General features: G+C 43.5%; 1 protein-coding gene across 1 annotated transcript in view; it reads right to left on the bottom strand.

The window, feature by feature from the left end:
* Positions 1-24,109, bottom strand: part of otog (otogelin) — a 134,314-nt gene that overhangs the window by 53,144 nt on the left and 57,061 nt on the right. The window contains exons 24-33 of the mRNA XM_078415407.1: positions 16,414-16,521; positions 15,229-15,367; positions 14,556-14,690; positions 13,219-13,365; positions 11,973-12,092; positions 9,988-10,104; positions 7,998-8,154; positions 7,343-7,369; positions 4,907-5,074; positions 3,693-3,971 (exon numbers count right to left, since the gene is read on the bottom strand). Coding sequence (XP_078271533.1) covers positions 3,693-3,971; positions 4,907-5,074; positions 7,343-7,369; positions 7,998-8,154; positions 9,988-10,104; positions 11,973-12,092; positions 13,219-13,365; positions 14,556-14,690; positions 15,229-15,367; positions 16,414-16,521 — 1,397 coding nt within the window. The remainder of the gene's footprint in view (positions 1-3,692; positions 3,972-4,906; positions 5,075-7,342; positions 7,370-7,997; positions 8,155-9,987; positions 10,105-11,972; positions 12,093-13,218; positions 13,366-14,555; positions 14,691-15,228; positions 15,368-16,413; positions 16,522-24,109) is intronic.

The following is a 24,109-nucleotide window of genomic DNA, read 5'->3' as shown; positions in this document are numbered from 1 at the left end:
CTTATATTTTATATTGTATAGTGTTTGATATGCGTGAGTTTGTGAGCAATTTTTGTGAATATATATATATATATATATATATGTTAGTGCTTTTATAGAGTCATTTGGCGGCACGGTGGCGCAGCGGTAGAGTTGCTGCCTTACAGCGAATGCAGCGTCGGAGACTCAGGTTCGATCCTGACTACGGGCGCCGTCTGTACGGAGTTTGTACGTTCTCCCCGTGACCTGCGTGGGTTTTCTCCGAGATCTTCGGTTTCCTCCCACACTCCAAAGACGTACAGGTACGTAGGTTAATTGGCTTGGTAAATGTAAAAATTGTCCATAGTGGGTATAGGATGGTGTTAATGTGTGGGGATCGCTGGGTGGCGCAGACCCGGTGGGCCGAAGGGCCTGTTTCTGTGCTGTATCTCTAAATCTAAATCTAAAAACATCTTGAGCCCTAACCCATCCATGCCAACCAAGTTGCCCCATCTAAGCTAGTCCCATTTGCCCGCATTTGGCCCATATCACCCTAAACCTTTCCTACAAATGTACCTGTCCAAGTGTCTTTTAAGTGTTGTCATAGTACCTTCCTCAACTATCTCCTCTGGTAGCTCACTCCAGATACCCACCACCATAAAATAATGATATTTCTAAGGTAAGATTCTGGTTTGGATAGGAAAGGTTTGATGATATATATGTTTACCTTGGAAGGGAGAGAGTTATGTAGTTACCCAAAATTTGGAAAATTCAACGTTCATATCATTCTGATGTGAACTACCCAAGCGGAATATGAGGTGCTGTTCCTCCAGTTTGTGTGTGGTCTCACACTGGCAATGGAGGAGTCCCAGGACAGAAAGGTCAGGGTGGGAATGATTTTATGCGTACAATAAGAAAATAACTGCAGATGCTGGTACAAATCAAAGGTATTTATTCACAAAATGCTGGAGTAAGTCAGCAGGTCAGGCAGCATCTCAGGAGAGAAGGAATGGGTGACGTTTCAGGGTCGAGACCCTTCTTCAGACTGAAGAAGAGTCTCGACCCGAAACGTCACCCATTCCTTCTCTCCTGAGATGCTGCCTGACCTGCTGAGTTATTCCAGCATTTTGTGAATAAATACCTTCGTTATGCAAGTACAAGTTCATTTATTTTAACACCAAGTGAACTGTCAGGCGGCACAGTGGTGCAATGGTAGAGTTGCTGCCTTACAGCACCAGAGACCCGGATTCCATCCTGACTATGGGTGTTGTCTGTATGAAGTTTGTACACTGTCCCCGTGACCCATGTGGGTTTTCTCTGGGTTCTCTGGTTTCCTCCCTCACTCCAAAGATGTACAGGTTTACGTACAGGTTAATCATGTATTGTCTTTCCACTGACTGGTTAGCACGCAACAAAAGCTTTTCACGGTACCTCGGTACACGTGACAATAAACTAAACTAAGGTTTGACGATCAATTGGCTTTGGCAAAATTGCAAATTGCCCCTAGTGTGTCGGATAGTGTTAGTGTGTAGGATAGTGTTAGATCACTGGTCGGTGCAGACTCAGTAGGCCTCGGGGCCTGTCTCCCTTAAATCTAAAGTAAAGTAAATTAATTAAAATTAAATTCATAATGTCATCAATTCTACAAAATTTTAACTTTAATTCTCTGTAAAATAGGGTTTGAGCCCATTAAAAATATTCTTCTTATTATTTTCCTTTCACTTTGGTTTCATCTGAATTTTGATTCCCCCAGTTGGACATGATCTCTGATCTAATATGCCAGGCATGCAGAATAGTCAGCATGAAACTTAATCCGCCTTTGCCTCTGCACTCTGTAGCTGCTGTAACTTTTCCATTAACCCAAACAAATGGTGCTGTATTTATAGAGCGTGCACTTGTACTGCCTCAGCATGTTAGACCGAGACTGTGCCGAAGAAATGCGCTGGGTAACTGAACCAACTGCAACAGTGCTTTGCTTAGAAAAATGCTGAAACCCAATTCCGTGAATGCAGTGATTTATGAAATCATTCAATCTGATCCCATTGCTGAGGTAAACTATTTCAGTTTTCCACTGGCATAGGACACATTTTTAGCATCAGCAGCTTTGAGAGCAAGATCCTTGCATTTTAAAAAGATAATGCAAATAAAGACAAATGGTACTTCCAGCATATTTGTAGAGATGGAACATGGTCTTTTCTCAGAGTAATAGAGTCATAAAGCTTGGAAACAGGCCCTTTGGCCCAACTTGCCCAAACTGGCCAATATGCCCTACCCTGGACCCACCTGCCTGCATTTGGCCCACATCCCTCTAAACATTGGCTCTTTGCGTAAAAATTACATTCCTCACTGTACTTTTGAGCAAAAGAGAGCTCCAACAACTCCTGTCTTGCAACAAACGGCTTTTTTTTTAGATAACAGCATGGAAACAGGCCCTTCGGCCCTCCGAGTCTGCACCAATCAGGGATCACCCCGTACGGTAGCACTATCCTACACACTGGGAACAATTTACAATTTTATCAAAGCCAATTAACCCAAAACCTGCATGTCTTTGGAGTGTGTGAGGAAACCGGAGCACCCAGAGAAAACCCACGTGGTCATCTAAAATCAGTACCCCGTTCCTGCTTTTTCCTATATCCCTTGATTCCTTTAGCCCTAAGAGCTAAATCTAATGTTCTTATGAAATTGGACTGTATGTCTTTATTCTTCCTTGATAGACATGCTCTTTAGAGTTCGGGTCTATCCTGTGTTTGAAAACTAGCTGCCTAGAATCAGAACATGACATTTGTTGTTATTTTCCCATTAGATTACAAGGTTCCTTAGTGGGAATCAGTGTGAAAATAAGGCTTTGCCCATCAACATCTTCAGAATACAAGATTGGGTAGCTCTCTCCCAATTGTATGAACATTGAATTCTCCAAATCTACATAACACCACCCCCCCCCCTCCCTATTTATCCCCCCATTTCTTTCCTGTGCACCCCCACCCCAATGTGCACCAATTTCTCCCCCCCCACTTTCTTCATCTCTCGTCTCCCATCTACTTCCACCCAAGTTCCTCCCCGACTTTATATCTCACTCCATTTCTCTCCTAATCTTACAACCTTCTGTCTCCTCTTCTCTCATCTTTGTTCACCCATCTGCCAGTGATACCCTCTCACCTGTATCCACCTATCACTTGCCAGGCTTTGTCCCGCTCCCAACTCCATTTTCCAGCTCCCCCTTCCACCTCCACTACAATCAGTCTGAAGGGTCCCGGGCCGAAACGCTGCCTGTCCGTGTTCTCCAGAGATGCTGCCTGATTCACTGAATTCCTCCAGCACTTGGTGATCTTTTATCATAAACCCCCTTCGTCTGTATCCACCTATGGCTTATCAGGCTTTGCCTTGCCCCTCCTCTCTGCCAGCATTCTTCCTCCACCCTAATCAATCTGAAGAAGAGCACCAAACCAAAACATCACCTATCCATGAGCTCCAGCACTTTGAGTTCTACGGAAGACTCCAGTATTTTATTTTCCTTAGTACCTAATCAGATGTACAGCACTTTGGTCAATGTGGGTTGTTTTTAAATGTGCTATACAAATAAAATTGACTTGACTTGACTTGACTTGAGTATCTGCAGTTCCTTGGGTTTTCAGAATGCATTTAATGGATTAAAACAGTTGGTTCCTACTGTAAAGATTTGTTCATTAACAACCAACCTATTTAACTTTCTTAAAGCAAAGAAATCATTCGCTCACCTTGAAGCTGGAAGAGTGTAGCATGTCTGAAACCCTCGGCGTGATTGTATTTCAACAGATGGAGAATAGAACTTGCAAGATGAATAAAAAATCCATGTCTTGAGTAAGATTCAAAGGCGTTATATCCCCAGACCCACGCGTCCTTGTGGAATTTAAACGTTGCCTCTTTTCGAAACGTTGCATTGAATTCCCATTTACTTATGTGCAGACTGCCATCAAATCCAGCCCGAAGAAAATAGTTTGGTTTGTCAGCTACTTCCAGGGAAACTAGTGACACATCTGTTGCAAACAAGTAGAAGTTAAAAAAACGAAATATCAGGAAAGTGGGACATCACTTTATTGCTGGAGGAAGTTACTTCCACATAAACGTCATGAGTGAAGTATCGTTACTGAATAGTGGAGAGATTTGCTTTAAATGAAGAAACAATCAAACAATTAGGGGTGGCACAGTGGCGCAGTGGTAGAGTTGCTACCTTACAGCACCAAAGACCCGTGTTCGATCCTGACTACAATCTATATCCATTCTTTTCAATAAAGTGTGAAGATGCTATGTGTAAATCAAAGCAACCAATGACAGGAGTAACAACAGACGTGGTAAAACAACAGAGTTGGGGGTGGCACGGTGGTGCAGCGGTAGAGTTGCTGCCTTACAGCGCCCGAGACCTGGATTTGATCCTGAGTACGGGTGCTGTCTGTATGGAATTTGTATGTTCTCCCTGTGATGGTGTGGGGTTTTTGTCCGGGTGCTCCGGTTTCCTCCTACATCCCAAGACTTGCAGGTTTGTATGTTAATTGGCTTCTGCAAATAGCCCCTAGTGTGTGGGATAGAACTAGGATACGGGTGATCGCTGGTCGGTGCGGACTCAGTGGGTCCAAGTTCCCACACTGTATCTCTACAACTACAGATATGATCAATGCGATCTATCTTTGCAAGATTTATTATTAATTTATACTATTTTCTACCTTCCTGGGTTTTATTGTTTTGGAACAGGAATCTTTAAGAAGCCGTGTCAAATTTCAAATATGTGAAGTGTTTTAATTGCTTGGTTTTTTTTTTAGATTCACCTCTTGATGTTTGTGGATTTTGAACGTGAATAAAATGACGAGATATTTCTAGGGTGCAAACTGTTGCTGGCTATAATGTTGTGTTTTGGCAAATGTACAGAGATGGATGCGTTGAGACTGCCAGGTGTGTCAGACTTGGACCTGCTTACCATGAGGCTTGGGCAAGTGAAGACCTGGAGTCAGCATAAAAAGCGTCACCACTCCTGCGATGGAAATTTTCCTCGTAGCAGGGAAAACAGTCCCACTCGACAAGTCCGCGGCCACCACTGTACCTGCGTCCAAGTAACTGACCAGCAAGTACGGCCCCTTCCCCAGCACTGTAAAGCAGAAGAGAGATTCACTCTGTTACAATGAGAAAATTCTCATATGTACACAAAAACATCAACTGCATCGGGTTGACTTTAGGCTTCAGAGATACAGTGTGGCCCACCGAGTCCATGCCGACCAGCAATTAACCAACAAGCCTGTGCGTCGTTGGAGTGTTGGAGGAACCAGAGCACCCGGAGAAAACCCACGCTGTCACAGGGAGAACGTGCAAATTCCATGCAGACAGCACCCGAGGTCAGGATCGAACACGGGTCTCTGGCGCTGTGAGGCAGCAACTCTACTGCTGCGCCACTGTGCCGCTCGAATCAACAGTGGGTTCCAAATGCAGATATATTTGTGGGTCCAGTCCCCCAACATAACATGACACTGTCAACTCAACTTCATGACCACTTCATCAAAGCTGCAGATTGATTGAATGATCGGCTGATTAAAAGATTCAGCATGGAATGGGCTCACTGCCTGCCAGCAGGTCACCCCACTATCCAACAGTTACCAAAGTGCCGGGAGAAATATTCATGTGGAAATTAAAGATAATTGATTGAAAGACACAGCATGGAAATAGGCCCTTTGTCCCACCCAGTTCATGCTGACCATCGATCATCTGATCATCCGTTCACACTAGTTCTAGGTAATCCCACTTCCTCGTCCACACTAGGGGCAATTTACAGAGACCAATTAACGTAGAAACCTGCAGGTCTTTGGGATGTGGGTGGAAACTGGAGCACCTGGAAGAAACCCCGGGAGAACGTACAGGGAGAATGTACAAACACCACACACAGACAGCACCCATGGTCAGGAACAAACCCGGGTCTCTGGTGCCGTGAGGCAGCAGCTCTACCAGCTGCACCTCTGTGCTATTTAAATAAATAGTTGATTTTTTAAAATCATCGGTGGCTATGTCTTTTGAAGCTCTTCCTTCCCTCAGTTCTTCAGGCATCTTGTACAACTGAGCACATGCTTGAACTGGGAGGAAGATGGAATGCTTTTGTTTAAAAAAGTTTTACAAAAGGGCGGAACTGTTTTTTCACAAAACTTCAACATATAATAGAAAAGTATAGCGCAGGAACAGGCCCTTCAACCCCACAATGCTGCCAAATGTGATGCCAAGATAAATTAATCCCCTCTGCCTGTACATGATCCATGTCCCTCTGTTCCCGACTCTGCATATCCACGTGCCTGCCTAAAAGCCTCTGCTCCACTATCTAAAAGCCACTATTGTACCTGCCTCCACCACCACCCCTGGCAGCGTGTGCCAGCTACCCACCACAATCTGTGTCAAAAACCTGCTCCACACATGCCTTTAAACTTTGCCCCTCTCACCCTAAAGCTATGCCCTCTCGTCTTTGACATTTCCACGCTGGGGAAAGGTGCTGACTATCTAATCTATAACAATTTGAAAAGGTTAACCCTGTGAATCAATTTTTGAAAACTATTTTTTTCAGTCACCTTAAGAATCATTTGTTGTCTCAAAAATAGAAAAGATCTACATGATGAGATATTCTATTCAACAGCTTTTCAGATATAGTAAACTCTTAGCCCCCTCTAGGGGGAAAGACGTTGATAATTCAGTAACTTCATCACATGGGGATTCCAGATTGAGTTCCACCCTGTTCTTCAAACAAACTTAACTTGTTTTCACATATGACAGTCATATTTTAGAGTGGCACGGTGGTGCAGCGGTAGAGTTGATGCCTTACAGTACCGGAGGCCTGGGTTCAATCCTGACGACGGGTGCTGTCTGTACGGTGTTTGTACGTTCTCCTCGTAACTGCATGGGTTTTCACCGGGTCCCTCCCACACTCCAAAGATGAACAGGTTTGTAGGTTAATTGGCTTCGGTAAAGATTGTAAATTGCCCTTTGTATAATGGTAGAATGTCGGCACGGACTCGGTGAGCCAAAAGGCCTATATTTCTAAAGTCTAAAGTCTAAATACTTACACGATAAGCAGCTGAGGTATTTTAAGAAATAGATAATTTTTGGCCTGTATATGCAGAACTATTGTTTTGCTTTGTACTTTAACTTCGTTAAAGAATTTCTCTAACTGTTGGACTGAAGCACCCAGAAAATGCAGTATAATTTATTCCAAATTTTAACGGAAAGGTTATGCATTGTTGACATTTTATAACCCATAGAAGCTTATGTGATTAAGCGCAATACTTGCTTGTCCAAACCATTGGTCCTCTTTTCCATCGCAGCAAGTCTTATAAATGCAAACCACACAATGGTTGTGTTTCACAGATTGCGTTATAAATCTTACCTTTGTTGTAATATTCACAGTCATAAGCTGAAAAGAAGAAGAAAAGTAATTGAAATCATGTTTCTGTGCCATTTAGAGAATTCAAAATTCAAATAAATGAATACAATGTCAATACACACTGAAATATAAAGTCTAATGAATGAATGTGTGGAGTTTGCCTGTTCTCCCTGTGACTGCGTGGGTTTCCTCCAGGTGCTCCAGTTTCCTCCAACATCCCAAAGAATAGGTGAATAGGATCATTGTTTTCTGCAAAATTGCCCCTATTTTGTAGGAAGTGGATGTGAAAGTGGGATAACATAGAGCTAGTGTATGGGTGGTCTTTGGTCGGCACAGACTCAGTGGGCCGAAGGACCCGTCTCCACGCTGTACCTCTAAAACTATAAACTAAAACTTCACGACCTCTGTGCTAAAGGGATAGTAAGACTGAAAGGTGTAGGAAGAAACTACAGGTACTGGTTTATACCGACAATAGACGCAAAGTGCTCGAGTCACTCAGAGCGTCAGGCAGCATCTCTGGAGAGAACGAATAGGTGACATTTTAGGTCGGGATCCTTCTTCAGAGTCTGAAGAAGACTGGAGGGCTTGGGTCACGGCTTAAGAACCATTCTCTAGCTGTGAGCACTCCGACGTTTCTTTCTGTAGTTTCTATACTTACGGCAGATGGTCGGAGTTCTCCAGTCAATTGCAACTCCATGTTGACAGCACGCCTGAGCATATGCCAGCACACTGGTGCAGAAACACTCGCAGTCCCCACCTCTGTTACATGCACACGTGTCAGTCAGACAGTTGGAATAATACCAGGTGACGTCAACCTGAGTAACAAAGATGGTAGCACACAGTGACCATAATACCACAGGAACACAATTAGGCCATTCGGCCCATCACATCTATTCCACCATTCGATCTATTCTGCCCGTCTCAACTGCCTTCCCATAACCTTTGACACCCCTACTAGTCAATAAGCCTGTCAATCCCTACATTAAAAATACCGAATGACTTGGTCTCCACCACCATGTGCGGCAATGAATTCCATAGATTCACCACCCTCGGGCTCAAGAAATTCCTACAAATCTCCATTCTAAAGGTACGTTCTTTTACTCTGAGGCTGTGCCCTCTGGTTCTGGACTCTCCCACAACTGGAAACATCCTTTCCGAATCCACTCTATCTAGGCCTTTCACTACTTGGTAGGTTTCAATGTGATTCCCTCTCGTCAGTTTTGTTTTGCAAAATATGTCACAAAACAAGTCTGGAAAGCCAATGAATGAAACAACAGAAATTAATTCAGATCTGCTCACTTTTGGTTATGGTGCCACACAGCACGAAAACAGGCCTTTCAACCTAACTTATCCTTACCCTTAAGCCACTCCCATTTGCCCGCATTTGGTCCATATCCCTCTAAACCTTTCTTATGCATGTGTCTGTCCAAATGTCTTGAAAATGTTGTGCTGCATTAAGCTAGCAAGTTTCCATAGATCCAGAAACGTCCTCTCCAAAATCTACAAAGAAGTTTCTGAAGGGCAATTTTCTCAGAAGAAGTTCACCAAATAAAATAAATTTAGAAGGGAATTTGAGTTGTTTGACATAACAAATGAAATGCAAACGTCTAATGCTTGCGCAAGTATGTGAAACCGTGCCTCTTTCCCCTGCTTTGTGAATGAATAGATTAAGTTTATTATTGTCAAGTATACTGAGGTACAGTGTAAAGCTTTATTTTTACATGATATCAATCAAATCAGGTAATACTATATACATAAATACAATCAAGCCAAACTCAAGTACAATAGGTAGAGCAACAGGGAAGATACAGAATGCAGGAAATAGTTCTCCAGCATTGTAGAGCGTCAGTTCTAGAGACAAAGTCCAATGTCCTCAATGGAGTAGAGGGGAATCGGACAGTACGCGAGCTCATAGAAAGATCGTTCGGAAGCCTGATCACAGAGGGGGAGAAGCTGTTCCCGAGTCTGGTAGTGCGCACTTTCAAGCTTCTGTATCTTCTGCCCGACGGAAGCGGGAAAGAAGAAGGAGAAATAGCGGGGTGGCACAGGTCTGATGATGTCAGTTTCCAAGGCAACCTGAATTGTAGATGGAGTCAATAGAGGGGAGTCTGGTCTATGTGATAGACTGGGCAACATCCACAGCTCTCTGCAATTTCTTGCGGTCTTGGTCAAGCTGCGAAGAAAGCCCAACAATATACTTGTATGGTGCATCTGTAGAACCAGCGGACATAGGTTTAAAGGTGAGGGGGGATAGATTTAATAGAAGGGGGGGGAGGGGTTTACTCAGAGGGTGGTGCGTGTATGGAATGTGCTGCCAGAGGAGGTAGTTGAGGCAGATACTTCCACAATGTTTAAAAATCATTTGGACAGGCACGTGGATAGGCAAGGTTTAGAGGTATATGGACCAAACGTAGTGAGGCTAGTGCAGTCGGGCAGGTTGGTCAGTGTGGGCAAGTTGGGCTCAAGAGCCTGTCTCCACACTGCATGACTCCATGAGTCAGCGGGGGGGAAAACATCAGTCGTGGGAGGAGGGCATCAGTGGACCTGTAACTGTAACCACCCCATTCAAAGGCCTGTGGTTTCAGGCTGCACCTGGTACTATGAATCAAAGCTGAGGAGAAACGGCCAGTGTTAAGGTCGACACTCACCACCGCATGGCAGGGCTGAAACACATCGCACAGCAATATCCCACATTCCTTCTTTGCAAACGGCTCCCGCAGTGGGTTCAGGTGGCACGGATTACGGACATCAGGGCTGCTCACACACTGGGAAAGATGATGTCACTGATATGCATGTAAACAAGGTCATACTCTAAAACTAGCTTTAAACGCAGTCTTGGAGACAATACAGCAGATTAATGAATTTTAAAAGATGAAAGAACTTAACGTCTCTACTCGTCCATTCAGCACAGAAACAGGCCGCTCGGCCCACCGTGTCTGCACCAACCAGTGATCACCACGCAAGACTCGCACTAACTAGTCATTTACAATTTTACCAAAGTGAATTAACCTACAAACCTTAGTTTAGTTTAGTTTAGAGATACAGCGCAGAAACAGGCCCTTTGGTACACCAGGTCCACGCTGGCTAGTGATCACCCCAGACATTAGCACTATTTTACACACTAGGGACAATCTACAACTTTACCAAAGCCAATTAACCTACAAACCTTGTTTTCCGTTAATTTATTGTCACGTATACCGAGGTACAGTGAAACGCTTTTGTTGCATGCTAACTGGTCAGCGTAAAGACAATGCATGATTAACCTGTACGTAAACCTGCACGTCTTTGGAGTGTGGTTGGAAACTGGGAGGCGCCCAAAGAAATCCCACACGGGTCACAGGGAGAACGTACAAACTCCGTACAGACAGCACCGGTAGTCAGGATCGAACGTGGGTCACTGTGGCTGTGAGGCAGTGCACCACAGTGCCACCCCCCTGTTCAGTTTAAATCAGGGGGAAGGGGTCTCTAACCTACACCTGTGATTTATCCCCATTGTCGAGATTACAATTCCCATGTTGTCGTGATCCATAGTCATCCTCCGACCATCACCACACCCCAATCCCTTTCCCCAATTCGGGAATACAATCCTACACTTAAATGACATAAGGAGCAGATGGCACTCTAATTTATAGGCAGAACAATGGACCCACTTGCAAGGTCCATGGATAGCAACCTTGCACCTGTCCTTATACCTCCTCCCTCAACTTCATCCAGGGACCCCGACAGTCTTTGCAGATGAGGCAGAGGTGCACCTCCTGCAACCTCATCTCCTGTATCCAGTACAATATGATGTGGGCTCCTATAGATCGGCCAGACCAAGAGCAGGCGGCAATCGCTTAACTGAACACCTACGCTCAGTCCGCCTTGGCCTACGTGATCACCCGGTTGCCAAACATTTCAACTCCCCTTCCCATTCCAACCTCTCTGTCCTGGGCTTCCTCCACTGTTTTGTATGTGCTGTTATGTTTGCGTGCTACTGTATGTTTCATTTTTTCCTTAGTACCTAATCAGATGTACAGCACTTTGGTCAACGTGGGTTGTTTTTAAATGTGCTATACAAATAAAATTGACTTGCCTTGACTTGACTTGACTTGACACTGTCAGAGCGAGGCCATACACAAATTGGAGGAACAGCAGCTCATATTTTGCTTGGGCAACTTACACCCCAGCAGCATGAACACTGATTTCTCTAATTTCAATTAATTCCTGGATTTCTTTTCACCTTTTTGCCACCTCTCTCCCCCACCATAGTTGTCCTACTAGTTCCATGGTTCGCATCGTTGTACCCCTGTCATCAGCTCATCTTCCCCAGCCAGCAATGGGCCATTATGGACTCCTCCCTTCCTGAGGTCATCCGCTGCCGTCCCTGTTTCACTCTGGCCTTCTCTATCTTTCAGTCTGAAGAAGGGTTAGAGCCATAGGGTCATACAGCATGGAAATAGGCCCATCGGCCCAATGTGCCCACACCGACCGGAAACGTCACCTGCTCCGGGATACTGCCTGAGCCGCTGAGTTACTCCAGCATTTTGTGTCTCTTTTCAGCCTGACCTATCTCTGAATGGCACTCAATAGCCAGATACCTTCCCATTCCCACAATCAAGCTAAGTCTTTAAGGTCCCAAACGTTCAGATACCTCCACGGCTGTCCAGCTGGTCCCAAACTCCTGTGGATTGGGTGCTTCCATCTGGTCTGGAGTCCTCATTTCATTGACAGTTTTCAGGTCGAAATTTCCACACAACCCAGAGAGTTTGCCCTGCAAGGATGTGAGTGGGAGAGCAAGAGAAGAAAGTTACTTACTCTATCGGAAAATACACGTTACAACTGCTCGGGAACGTCGGCGATTGAGAGGACACCTTAAGTATATATGTGGAGACCCACAATAGACAATAGACAATAGGTGCAGGAGGAGACCATTCGGCCCTTCGAGCCAGCACCACCATTCAATGTGATCATGGCTGATCATTCTCAAGTAGATAAAATACGAGAGACATGGATAGGGTAGACAGTCAGAACCTTTTACCCCCGGGTGGAAATGTTAAGGGCTAGAGGGCATAGCTTCAAGGTGAATGGGGCAATGTTCAAAGGAGATATGTGGGATATTTTGTTTTACACAGAGGGTGGTGGGTGCCCGGTACACGCTGCCAGCTGAGGTGTGGACAAAGATACAATAGTGACGTTCAGTAGACTTTTAGAAATGCACGTGGACATGCAGGGGATGGATGGATATGGATCACGTGCAGGCAGAGGAGATCAACTTGGCATCATGAGTAAAAATCACAAAGCACTGAAACAACTCAACAGGTCAGGCAGCATCTTTGGGGAATCTTCCACCGATGGAACCTGACTCGCTGAGTTCCTCCAGCGCTTTGTGTCTTTTACGCAAGCTTCCAGCTTCTGCACTTCCTTGTGCCTAACTCGACATCATGTTCTGCACCAGCATTGCGGGCCGAAGGGCCTGTCTCTGTGCTGTATCGCTCCATTTTCTGCAGTTGACAAATATGCAGCTAATTACTGTCATAGGTTCATAAGTCATAGGAGCAGAATTAGGCCATTCGGCCCACCGAGTCTACTCCGCCATTCAACCGTGGCTGATCTATCTTTCTCTCTCAACCCTATCCTCCTGTATTCTCTTTACTAATAAGTACCTGTCAATCTCCACTTTAATAATACCCACTGACAGTCTCCACAGCCGTCTGTGGCAATGAATTCCACAGATTCACCACCTTCTGTCTAAAGAAATTCCTCCTCATCTCCTTTCTAAATGTGCGTCCTTTTATTCTGATGAGGAAAAGCCACGTTTCGTGGAACCTCTAAGATAAACATGAATCAAAGATTTTCACAGCAAGAGGTTAGATGCTGCATTTATGGTGTGTACCTACCTGCCACCTGGGCCCAACCTGGATGTGTGTTGTCGTTCTTCCATCCCACAGTATGGAAATATCCTCACCAGGGAAATGTATCATGGTAAATATTCCCGCTTTCCATATCTGTATCGTCTGTTTTGCGTCCATGAAGCTGAAAGGACTCTGCGAAGATTCATGATCATTATTTGCTGAATGGTATGAAAGATTCCCAAAATTTAATCTAGATGTGACACAAAGTGCTCGGGGAACTCAGCGGGTCAGGGAGCATCTCTGGAGCACATGGTTAAGCGACGTTTCCATAAGACATAGGAGCAGAATCAGGCCATTCAGCCCATCGAGTCCACTCTGCCACACAATCAGGGCTTACCCTCTCAAACCCATTCTCCTGCCTTCACCCCTTTGACACCTTTACTAATCAGGAATCTGTTAGTCTCTGCTGTAAAAATATCCAATGACTTGGCTTCCACCGACATCGTTGGCAACAGATTCACCACCCTCGGGCTCAAGAAATGACTCCTTATCTCCTTTCTAAAGGTACGTCCTTTCAATCTGAGGCTGTGTCCTCTGGTCCCAGACTCTCCCAGGGACCCTTCTTCAGTTGTCTTTTTCTTTCTTTTACGCAGCATCTGCAGTTCCTTGCGTCTTAGTCTAGATGTGATTGGTCTCCAATACAGAAACAGTCACTTTGGTAATGTAATTGGTGTCACTTAATACATTTTTGAAATTTAGCACCAGGCACAGTCATTCCATCAATTCTGGAGGTAATTCTAAAGATCTGCCACAGTCAGTGAGATTCCACTACCAGACCCGTCTCCCTTTCTGCTTTTCAAAATGACTTTATTTCACAACTTCCAGCTCTTGCATCTCCAAATACCTATTTGAACAACTGAATAATTAATTCTCCATTTTTAGGTAGCAACCCCCTTTTTCCCCCCTCATTCCCCTCCTGCACTAGTTCTATGTTTCCATTCCACTTTCTCATCCACTCCTTATGCACTGGGGACAATTTACAGTGGGCCAATTAACCTACACACCCGTACGTCTTTGAGATGTGGGAGGAAACTTGAGCCCCCGGAGGAAACCCACACGGTCACAGGGACAGCTTGCAAACTCCACACACCCGAGGTCATGATCGAAGCCGGGTACCCGGCGCGGTGAGGCAGCGACTTTAACAAAGCTGCTGCCCTCATATTAAACAACTATATAAAATAAACAGATAATGTTATTGATGGCGACATCACTGTCAATTACAAAGCAAATAGCCAAGCTGAATAACTTGTAAGTAAGTATGTCTTTGCTAATTATTAAAGGCGGTGATGGAAAATTGTTTGGTTAACTGTTGATTAGCTTACCAGCTTTCCGCTATCATCATCAAAGACCAAGGAACTATTTCCAACCGAGATGGTCAGGGCTTTCCTACAGACAGCACCACTCCCGTAACAGTCAATATTCTCCGCAGTAATGAACAGGTTTAAACTCCCATGACTCTGCCGGGAGGACAAAAATATTTGTAGTTACAGATTTATCATGAATTTCTTAGAAATCAAGTAAAATGTTCCTGCTTGCTGGTTTCAGATCCGGCACATGCAATGAGCTACTTCAATGACAGAATAATAATGCTTTAATGTAGGTGATGTTTTGGGCCGGTTAGTTTTGTTTTTAATTTTGAGATACAGTATGGAAACAGGCCGTTCAGCTCACCAAATTCACACCATCCATCGATCACTCGTTCTGTGTTATCCCACTTCCTCATCCATTCTCTACATACTCGGGGCAATTTACAGAAGCCAATTTATCTACAAACCTGCACGTCTTTGGGATGTGGGAGGAAACTGGAGCAACAGGAGGAAACCCACACGGTCACAGGGAGAACGTGCAAACTCCGTACAGACAGCACCCAAGGTCAGGATGGAACCCGGGTCCTTGGCATTGTGAGGCAGCAACTCTACCGCTGAATATACGGTTATCCGTACCTGTCCATGTTTTTCCTAAACCAATGAGATTGCAATGAAAGAAAGCTCTTACCTTGACAAGGTAAACCTTGCAATTACTCATAAAGTCATAATGGACTCCATCAAAAGTCTTGAAATGGCGGTCACCATAGGCGGTGCACATGGAAGGGCAGGGTTGGAATGTGCACTGGAACGCCCCCTGCTGGCAAACACTACAGGACATTTTACCAATAAAGATACACAAACGTCAGTTTTGAAGCAAATTACTTTCACTGCTTTAACTAAAATTCCTTTTTAACTACAAATGAACACTCTTTAACATTGGATTTATTAAAACAATGTGCACCAGGCTGCTAAATGCTATGATGCGGAGACTTATAACAATATCTGTGAATTCTGCGTATCAAGGTACATTTTTATCAGGAGATTTTATATTTAGAAATATCCACATTGAATCGAAATTACCATTCTTGCTGCTGTCAGCTACCAATCTCTCCGGATCACGACAGCTTTACATTTATAAGAGTTCTGCATGACCTTCATAAACCCCTCTTCTCAAAATTTGAAACTTGCAAAGAAATGACTTTTAGCCACTTTTTATTTTAAACAAATGTTCTATTTTACAATATTCCTTGGGCTTTTTAACATCATGCACGGCAGAAAGATTGGATTGTCTTTGTAGGGAATGTTAAGAGTCCAGAGTGTTTTATTGTCATATGTTCCAAATCAGAGCAATGAAATTGCAGCAGCACAACAGATATGTAAACATATTACTCTGTAAACACCATAATAAACAACAAAAAAAGTTCAGTATATATAATAAAAAAACAAATAAATAAATAGATAATAATAGTGCAAAGTCAAAAATAATGTCCCATTAGAAGCTCAGAACCTATTTGGAGGTTGAAGTGTTTAAATAGCCTGATGGTTGTCAGGAATAAGCTGCTCCTGAACCTGGACATTACAGTTTTCAGGCTCCTGTACCTTCTTCCCGATAGCAGTGGTGAAATGAGAGTGTGGCCAGGATGGTGTGGGTCCCTGATGATGCAGCAACTCCTGTAGATCCCTTTTAATTACGTCTAAAATCTATCACTATTTGCAATACAGAAAAGCACGGTGACAAAATGCTACACACTAAAGACCTCAAGGGTTCAGGAAAGGAAGTAGATGTGTCGTGACGTGGGGAAATAAGCAGAAAGACTTTCCAATTGAAAGAACAGAGACTGTTCACATGAATACCAGAAGATGGCTCACTCACCAGTTATAACACGGGGATTTTACCAGATCACCCGGAAAATACTCCTTTCCTTTCCAAAGACAGGGACACTCTCCAGGCTTAAAGCATTCATCTTCATGCTTCACAAGGCTAGTAAAAAGCACAGATATTATTTACTGACGCATGAACTTTTACCAAAACGAAATTATGGTCTGACCCCAACCTGCATACAGCATATTTCCCTTTTATTGAATGTATCAACTCAATTTAGTTTAGTTTAGTTTAGAGATACAGCACAGAAACAGGCCCTTTGACCCACCAAGTCCACACCGACCAGCAATCCCTGTACACTAGCACTATCCTACACTCTAGCGACAGTTACAATGTTTACCAAAACCAATTAACCTTCAAACCTGTACGTCTTTGTAGTGTGGCAAGAATTCAGTGGTCCCTGAGAAAATCCATGCAGTCATGGGGAGAACGTACTAACTCCGTACAGACAGCACACATAGTCAGGATCAAACCCGGCTCTCTGGCGCTGTAAGGTAGCAACTCGACCGTGCACCACAGCGCAGCGTGCACCATTCATTATTCTTTAATTCCAGCAGACAGAATCATACAGCACAGAGACTTTAACTCCCCTCCCATTCCCACACTGACCTTTCTGTCCTGGGCCTCCTTCATCGTCAGAGTGAGGCCCAGCACAAATTGGAGGAACAGCAACTCATTTGTTGCTTAGGTAGCTTACACCCCAGTGGTATGAACATTGACTTCTCAGTCTTACTGTCTCCGACTACATTTTATCTCTGTACTACCCACTCCCCTGACATCAGTCTGAAGAAGGGTCTCGATCCGAAATGTCACCCATTCTTTCACTCCAGAGATGCTGCCTGGCCTGCTAGGTTACTCCAGCATTTTGTGTCTATCTTCGATTTAAACCAGCATCTGCAGTTCTCTCCTACACATGGAGACAGGCTCTTCGGCCCCTCATCCAAGCCGACCAAGATGCACCATCTAAGCTAGTCCCATTTGCCCACATTTGACCCATATCCCTCTAAACCTTTTTTATTCATGTACCTGTCCAAGTGTCTTTTAAATGTTGTTATAGTACCTGCCTCAACTACCTCCTCTGGCAGCTTGTTCTATATACCCACCACCCTCTGGGTGAAAGGGTTGCCCCCCAGGTTCCTATTAAAACTTACTCCTCTCACCTGAAACCATTGTCCTCTGGTTCTTGATTCCCCTATCCTGGGTAAAATACTATGTTTTCACTCTATCTATTAAACTTATAATTTTATATAATTATAAATGCAAACATTTAAAAGATATACTATAGCAAAGGAGAACACAAATAGGACTGAGCACCAAGAATTGAAGATATTAAACTTAGTTCCATTAATACATTGGATGTGGATTAATTCACAAGCATCTATTTAATGCTTTATTTTGCACAGTTTAAATGATCTTAAAAAATCGTGAAGGAAATAAATAGAGTGAATTAACAGAATCTTTTACCCAGGGTGGGAGAATCCATAACCAGAGGGCAGGTTTAAGGTGAGAGGGGAATGGATTTAATGGGAACCTGAGGGGCACCCTTTTCCACTCAGAGGGTGGTGGATATATGGGTATGAGTTGCCAGAGGAGGTAGTTGAGGCAGGTATGAGAACAGCATTAAAAAGACACTTGGACAGGTACATGGATAAGAATGTTTTTCAGGTATATTGGACAAACGCAGACAAATGGGTCTAGCTTCGAGGGGGCATCTTGATCAGTATGGACAAGTTGGCCCAAATGGCCTGTTTCCATGTTTGATGATTCTATAAATGGACACGCTGCTGATATTGAGAAGACCGGCTGCGTAGCTTCAGAACTCTTTACAGACTGCCTAAACATCGTCTTAAGAAGGGTCCCGACCTGAAACGTCAACGAGCAATATTCTCCAGAGATGCTGCCTGACCCACTCATTTACTCCAGCACTTTGTGTGTTTTGCTCAAGATTCCTGCATGTGCAGTTCCTTGTGTCTATCACCTATATGTCTTCATAGCTTCACTGAGAATGCTTAACATGATAATTAATTTGACAGAGTTTGACGGCTCTTGGCCTCTACTCGCTGGAGTTTAGAAGGATGAGGAGGGCCCTCATCGAAACAAACCAAATAGTGAATGGCCTGGATAGAGTGGATGTGGAGAGGATGTTTCCACTAGTGGGAGAGTCAAGAATCAGAGGGCAGCCTCAGAATGAAAAGACGTGCCTTTATAAAGGAGATGAGGAGAAATTTCATTACCCAGATGGTGGCGAATCTGTGCAATTCATTGCCATAGACGGCGGTGGGGGCCGTCATTGGGTATTTTTAAGGTGGAGATTGACAGATACTTGATTGGTAAGGGTGTCAAGGGTTTATGGGGAGAAGGCAGGAAAATGTGGTTGAGAGGGAAAGATAGATCAGCCAGGATTGAATGGCAGAGTAGACTCCACAGGCTGAATGGCCTACTTCTCCTATGACTCATGAATAATTTATCCAGCGTTCAGCTGGTGAATTTTCATTGATTGATTGATTGATTGATGGATGAAAGTAGAAGAAAATAACTGCACTTCATTCCCACTGTGTTCAAAATAAAACACAACACAATCTGTGAGCTGTAGAAGCCAAGTGTTTCATCTGTGTCACGTTACATTACAGATAGTGCAGATGTTAACAGATTCTTTCACCAGCGAGCCAAGATATTAATTTCTGTGATCAAAGGATATTAAACAATCCACCATTCATCCTCTCTTTGAGGAGCAGATTAAACACTTTCTAGAAAGCAGTGAACATTACATTTCAGATTATTGTCAAACAGAACTGATTTGTCAATCAAAGAAATATCTGTGATGATTTCCTAAAATTACTTATTTTGACAAAAATGAACATCAGTTATAGTCAGACATCTTTGCCAGTTGCCTTCCATCATAATTTGTTGTTAACGCCAGTCTAACTCCCATGATAGTTCATACTGTCATAAATTATAGGGGAATAATTAGGCCATTCAGCCCATCAAGTCTATTCTGCCATTCAATCATGGCTGATCTGTCTTTCCCTCTCATCCCCATTCTCCTGCCTTCTCCCCATAACCCCTGGCACCCACATTAATCAAGAACCTTTCAATCTCCGCCTTAAAAATATTCATTAATTTGGCCTCCACAGCCACCTGTGGCAATGAATTCCACAGATTCACCATCCTCTGACTAAAGAAATTCCTCGTCATCTTAATTCAAAAGGCAAGTCCTTTTATTCTGAGGCTATGGCATCTGGTCCTAGACTCTCTTGTGGAAACATCCTCTCCACATCCACTCTATCCAAGCCTGGACAAGAATGATGCCCCACAGGATAAAAGCAATGACTGAAGTACAGTGGCCTCCATAATGTTTGGGACAAAGACCCATCATTTATTTATTTGCCTCTATACTCCACAATTTGAGATTTGTAATAGAAAATAAAAATCACATGTTTCACTATCTATAAACACTGCTGTAATTTCTACATGGTGAAACCAAAATGTATAAAAATGGCCTTTATTAAAATCACAATGTACACTGTAACCACGTGATTTTTTTCTATTACAGATCTCAAATTGTGGAGTGCGGAGGCAAATAAATAAATGATGGGTCTTTGTCCCAAACAGATCTTCGGTTTCCTCCCACACTCCAAAGACGTGCAGGTATGTAGGTTAATTGGCTGGGTAAATGTAAAAATTGTCCCTAGTGGGTGTAGGATAGTGTTAATGTACGGGGATCGCTGGGCGGCACGGACTTGGAGGGCCGAAAAGGCCTGTTTCCGGCTGTATATATATGATATGATATGATATGATATTATGCACTGTGTTACTGAAGATTTCTGATGGGATGGTCTAAAGATCAATAACTCTTTTCCCCCCAGCAAATTTGGGTTGGCACAGTGGCCGTACGGGTTTGTAGGTTAATCAGCCTCTGTAAATTCTCCCTAGTGTGTAGGGAGTGGATGCAAAAGTGGGATAACATAGAACTAGCGTGAACGGGTGATCGATGGTCTACGAGGACCCAATGAGCCGAAGAGCCTATTTCCATGCAGTTTCTCTAAATTAAATAGAAAAACAACTTTTAACTAACTACTGAAAAATGAGTAGAGCCATTTCAGAAACTATTTAAAATAAAATCTTCTCAGTATTAGAAGTCTACATAATCATGTCCTTCAATATAGAATAAATTTATCATTAGACTGTAATAATTATTGATAAGGTTAAAAGCGGTAGTAAATCAATTTTAAGAAAGATGTTCACATAGATTAACAAGAACAAGCTGCATTACAAGGTTCAATATTTTGCTTCTACCACAGGTTTACTTATCTTTTTGCTTTATTGTTTGATTAAAAACAATTGCCACGTGATTAAATACCATAAACATCAGTTCAAAGTGACTACATTGAAGCATAATCATACCAATACTTTTAGGTTTATGCTTGTCACATGTACCGAGCCACTGTGAAAAGCCTTGTTTTGCTTGCTATCCAAACACCTCAGATAATACTATACATAAATACAATCAAGTCAAACTCAAGTACTATAGGGAGAGCAAAGGGGAAGATACAGAGTACAGAATATAGTTCTTAGCATTGCAGTGCAACAGTTCCATGGACAAAGTCTAATGGGATAAACATGAATTGGACAGTGCCCTAGCAATACATGCTAAATGGAGCAGTTTTATGAAAATAAAATCAAAATTTCAAACTAATAAACCTTGTTTATAGCAAAGCAATTTTTTAATTTAACATTTAAAATAACCTTAAATAATGTGTCGTTTATTGCAATCGCATTTCTGCATTACGCGTATAGACAAAAAATAAACTATTGTTGGCAAATTTGCAACCTTATGTTCTATTAAGATTCCAGTCTGGCTTAATGAAATAGTGCTGATCTTGTCTGTTCTAACATTCTGTTAAGCTTCTTAGAGGGTATCTGATCTGCTTGGCACATTCTTTTGCATTTAAATAACACGTAAAACCTTTAATCAGGGAAAATGGCATTGGTAGACAGGGATGGGTTCTGTGTTCATGGCTGCTGAAATACCATAGTTTGTGTGCACACACACACACGCACTCTCTCTCATGAGCACGTGCGTGCGTGCGTGCATCCATGTGTGTGTGAACTGTGCACTCAGAAGATAAGGATCTGCAAATTCTGGGTTCCAAAGAAGGGCCCCCGACCCAAAACCTCACCTATCCGTATTCCCCAGGGATGCTGCCTGACCCACTGAGTTTCTCCAGCACTTTGTGTCTTTATATCATGCACTGTGAAGGCAACGTTTGATTTCGGCTGAGTTTCAAAGCCTGAATCAAATATTTACTTCAATAGAATGCAAAGCAGTGATACAGCCGATTCAGCCCAAATGGTTCATATTAATGTTTATGGTTCACACAAACAAATCTATACTAAGAGTGGAATGGCCTTTATTATTAATGAAATCTAGTTCTGGGTAGAGAGAGAGACTTGGGAGAAGAAAGTTGCTTTTATTTTGTAATACTGTGAATGATTGGAAGTAATTTCGCTTGAACTTCTGCTAGAGATTTTATTCGTATTTGAATAGTAAATAAAACTTCTATTTTATTAGATTTGCTTTGTTTTGGGTTTCCTCATGGACCTGCCCCCTCTTCCAGTCATCTAGGCCATCCCCGCAACCTGACCCGCTGAGTTCCTCCAGCACTTTGTGTTTTACTCAAGATTTCGTCATCCACAGTTCCTTGTGCCTCCATTTTAGTGATCCACTGCAAAACATCCTCAAAGTATGCCTACTTTACAGAGGTGGTCCCCATTATCTCCAGAGGTGGGACAGCGAGGTCTTGGGTTTATTTAGGTTTATTATTGTCACATGTACTGAGGTACAGCGACAAGCTTTGTTTTGCATGTTATCCAACTAGACCAGATAATACTACACATATACACTGATGAGCCAAAACATTATGACCACCTGTCTAATATGCTGTTGGTCTTCCATGTGCCATCGACCTGCCGAGGCATGGACTCTACAAGACCCCTGAAGGTGTCCTGTGGTATCTGGCACCAAAACATTAGCAGCAGATCCTTCAAGTCCAGTAAGTTGCGAGGTGGAGCCGCCGTGGATCAGACTTGTCGATCCAGCACATCCCACAGATGCTCAATCGGATTGAGTTCTGGAGATTTTGGAGGCCAGGGCAACACCCTGAACACTTCATCATGTTCCTCAAACCATTCCCGAACAATTTGTGCAGTGTGACAGGGCGCATTATCCTGCTGAAAGAGGCCACTGTCATCAAGGAATACCATTGCCATGAAGGGGTGTACCTGGTCTGCAACGATGTTTAGTTAGGTGACACGTGTCAAATTGACGTCCACATGAATGGCCGGACCCAGGGTTTCCCAGCAGAACATTGCCCAGAGCATCACACTACCTCCACTGGCTTGTCGTCTTCCCACAGTGCATCCTGCTGCCATCACTTCCCCAGGTAAACGGCGCGCACGTACACAGCCATCCACATGATCTACATGAAAATGGGACTCATTGGACCAGGTGACCTTCTTCCACTGCTCCAAGGTCCAGTTCCGATGCTCATGTGCCCAATGTAGGCGCTTTTGACGGTGGACAGGGGTCATCATGGGCACTCTGACCGGTCTGCGGCTAATCAGCCCCATACTCAGCAGGGTGCGATGCACTGTGTATTGTGACACATTCCTCCCGTGACCACCATTAAAGTTTTCTGTGACTCGTGCCACAGTAAACCTTCTGTCGGTTCGGACCAGACGGGGTAGCCTTTGTTTCCCTCGTGCATCGATGAGCCTTGGGCGCCCAACACCCTGTTGCCGGTTTGTGGTTTGTCCCTCCTCTGACCACTGGTAGTAGGTACTCACCACTGCTGACCGGGAGCACCCCACAAGCCTTGCCATTTCAGAGATGCTCTGACCCAGTTGTCTGGCCATAACAACCTTGTCAAAGTTGCTCAGATATTTACTCCTGCCCATTTCTCCTGCATCCAACACATCAACTTCAAGAACTGACTGTTCACTTGCTGCCTAATATATCCCACCCCTTGACAGGTACCATTGTAACAAGATAATCAATGTTATTCACTTCACCTGTCAGTGGTCATAGTGTTTTGGCTCATCGATGTGTATATAATCAAGTCAAACTCAACTACAATATTTTATGTCAAAATAAGTGTTTCAGGATATAGACCTGCAGTCTTTCAAAACAATGTGCCCCATTTGATATTAATAAGCAAGGTTTTGCTCATGATCATTGAATAATTAAGCCAACATTTTCTCCGGGTGCTCCGGTTTCCTCCCACACTCCAAAGACATATAGGTTTGTAGGTTTAATTGATTTCGGTAAAACTATAAATTGGCCCTGGTGTGTAGGATAGTGCTGGTGATCATTGGTTAGTGCAGGCTCAGTGGGCCAAAGGACCTGTTTACATGTTGTATCACTAAAGTCTAAAGATGCTGCCTGACCTTCTGAGTTACTTCAGCATTTTGTGCTTTATTCAAGATTCCACCATTTGCAATTCCTTGTATCTCCCCTGAAGTCACATTGATTTTTTCAATCATCATTACCTTCCCCCTTTGGTTTCAAAACACACTTCACAAGCACAGTCCAGCCTTTAAATTTACTTCAACTTCCAAAAGACAACTAAAATTTCCAAGCAAGGTTAGAATTTGAATGCAAAGCTGTTATCAGACAACTGAACCATCC

This window comes from Rhinoraja longicauda, chromosome 18, assembly GCF_053455715.1.
Source record: "Rhinoraja longicauda isolate Sanriku21f chromosome 18, sRhiLon1.1, whole genome shotgun sequence".
Taxonomy (NCBI): domain Eukaryota; kingdom Metazoa; phylum Chordata; class Chondrichthyes; order Rajiformes; family Arhynchobatidae; genus Rhinoraja; species Rhinoraja longicauda.
The sequence above is the reverse complement of the archived record's forward strand: the minus strand, read 5'-3'. Positions and strand labels throughout refer to the sequence as shown.